Source organism: Quercus lobata, chromosome 7 (assembly GCF_001633185.2).
Source record: "Quercus lobata isolate SW786 chromosome 7, ValleyOak3.0 Primary Assembly, whole genome shotgun sequence".
Classification (NCBI taxonomy): Eukaryota; Viridiplantae; Streptophyta; class Magnoliopsida; order Fagales; family Fagaceae; genus Quercus; species Quercus lobata.
Genome location: NC_044910.1, coordinates 2,045,747 through 2,047,691, shown reverse-complemented (window position 1 = coordinate 2,047,691; position 1,945 = coordinate 2,045,747). Strand labels below are relative to the sequence as shown.

Here is a 1,945-nt window from a genome sequence, read left to right as displayed (position 1 = left end):
TTCAACTGCTGGAAAGTAAGGAGGTAGATGATGTCTGTGGAGCTACCGTTGTCCACGAGGATCCTTTTGGTATTGAATCCCTCTATATTCAGCATTATAACCAAAGAGTCATTGTGGGGCTGCTTCACTCCCCTAGCGTCCACTTCACTGAAGGACATATCTTGGCCCGTTCGTTGCTGCTTGAATGGAGGTATCATGTGGACGCTATTCACCTGCCTCTGGTACGCTTTCTTGAGGGATTTAAATGACCCTCCTAAGAAGGGCCCTCTTGTAATCGTCTTTATCTCCCCAATCACATCCTGTGAAAGTTGGGACAGGCGGTCGTCACTCCTGAAAGAGGACTCATGCTAGCTCTTATTGCTGTCCCTGAAATTATTATATTCCTCCTTCACATATTTCTGTAATTTCCCTTTTTGTATTAACTCCTCTATTTGCTCCTTTAGGTCCTTACAATCTTTTGTGTTGTGGTCGTGATCCTTGTGGAATCGGCAGTACTTGTTCTTATCACGGACGTTAGGGGATGAGTGTAATGGTCTTGGCCATTTGAGATAGTGGTCGTCCTTAATCTGCATTAAAATTTTGTCAACAAGCATAACTAGAGGAGTAAATTTTATCATCCGAGGACCTTTGTCATCCTTTTTTTTGTTCCTGTCATAGCTCCGACGATCTAGGCGCTCCCTCTTTTGACCCCTACGCTCGTCTTCCTTCTTTCCCTTGTCTCCTGGCTTCTCTACATCTTTTATGGCTACTAAAGCGTCTTCAGCATTCATGTACTTCTGTACTTTCAGGGGCATCTTTGCCATCGTCTTTGGAGGATTCTTCGCAAGTGAAGCCACGAGATCTTTGGATCTCAGTCCCGCTTTGAAGGTCGTCAGCTGCACCTTGTCATTAGCTTCGTCCACCTCTAGAGTCTCCTGAGTAAAGTGTTTCACGTACGACCTCAGGGTTTCCTTTTTTCCCTGTCTAATGGTGAGTAAATGGTCCGCCGGCCTCTTTGGACACTGCCCCCTATGAAGTGACGCAAGAAGGCATTGCTCAATTGCTCAAAGTTGTCAATGGACGATGTCGGCAACTTTGTGAACCATTCCCTTGCAGCTCCTTTGAGAGTGGTGGGAAAGGAATGACACAATATCTCGTCGGGTGGCTGTTGAAAACCTAGCGTCATCTTGAAGGTATTAAGGTGATCCTGTGGGTCTCTGAGTCCGTTGAACGACTCAAGTTGAGGTAAACGAAACTTTGACGACACGGGGCATTCAAGTACCGTCGCGGTGAAAGGTGAATCCGTGGCCCTTACCATTCTATCTACGCTTCGGTCTGTCTTCTCTTTGATGGCGTTCCTCAGTTCGTCCATCTCCTTCCTCATCTCTCGAAGGAAATCTGAATTCTGCTCGTCCGGATTAGTTAGTCTTTGATGAATGCTCCTCCTATGGCTATCCCTTTCCACGTTATCCTTGGGTCGATTCTCCTCCTGCTAAGCCTGCTGAACCTGTTGAAGCCGTAGCTTCATTTCCTGATTTTGTTTGGTGAGTTCTTCAATGGTGGCTACAAGAGTTTGAACTTGCTAGGCCAAGGCTACGGAATCTGGATTGGATTCCATCTGAGTGTTGAAGTTGATGGAAACTATGTTTTCAAATATGAATCTGAAAATGTCGCTTCCCACAGACGATGCCAAACTGATGAAGCGTGAGTTCGTCAGTCAAAATAGGCAGATGGAACCAACCTCCGGTCTGCGTGAATGTATTCTCAAAGATAGTCACTGGTGTGGTGCCTGCCACAACGTCTCTAATGCCAAAGTTAGAATAGGAAAGCACTTTGTGAAATGAAACAGATTAGCAAGATAATAAGGGGTGTTTCTTAGAGTGTGTATGTACCTTCTATTGATAATGTGAGGGCTTTATATATGTGGCTTTGGTTGCTAGCCATTGTGGTCGTTAATGTCTTTCTT

The 1,945-nt window shown here is 45.4% G+C and overlaps 1 protein-coding gene across 1 annotated transcript; it reads right to left on the bottom strand.

Annotated features, from left to right (window-relative positions):
* Positions 1-347: 347 nt before the first annotated feature.
* LOC115953227 lies at positions 348-1,363 on the bottom strand. Its single transcript, XM_031070761.1, has 2 exons — positions 1,083-1,363; positions 348-1,008 (listed from the first exon to the last, which is right to left on the bottom strand). The coding sequence occupies exons 1-2, from the start codon at positions 1,361-1,363 to the stop codon at positions 348-350; spliced, it is 942 nt and encodes a 313-aa protein (XP_030926621.1).
* Positions 1,364-1,945: the final 582 nt, after the last annotated feature.

Coding starts and splice junctions, on each gene's coding strand:
- LOC115953227 (XM_031070761.1), bottom strand. CDS start 1,363: ATGAGGAAGGAGATGGACGAACTGAGGAACGCCATCAAAGAGAAGACA. Junction 1,009..1,082: donor AAAGGAGCTGCAAGGGAATG/GTTCACAAAGTT, acceptor GTCACTTCATAG/GGGGCAGTGTCCAAAGAGGC.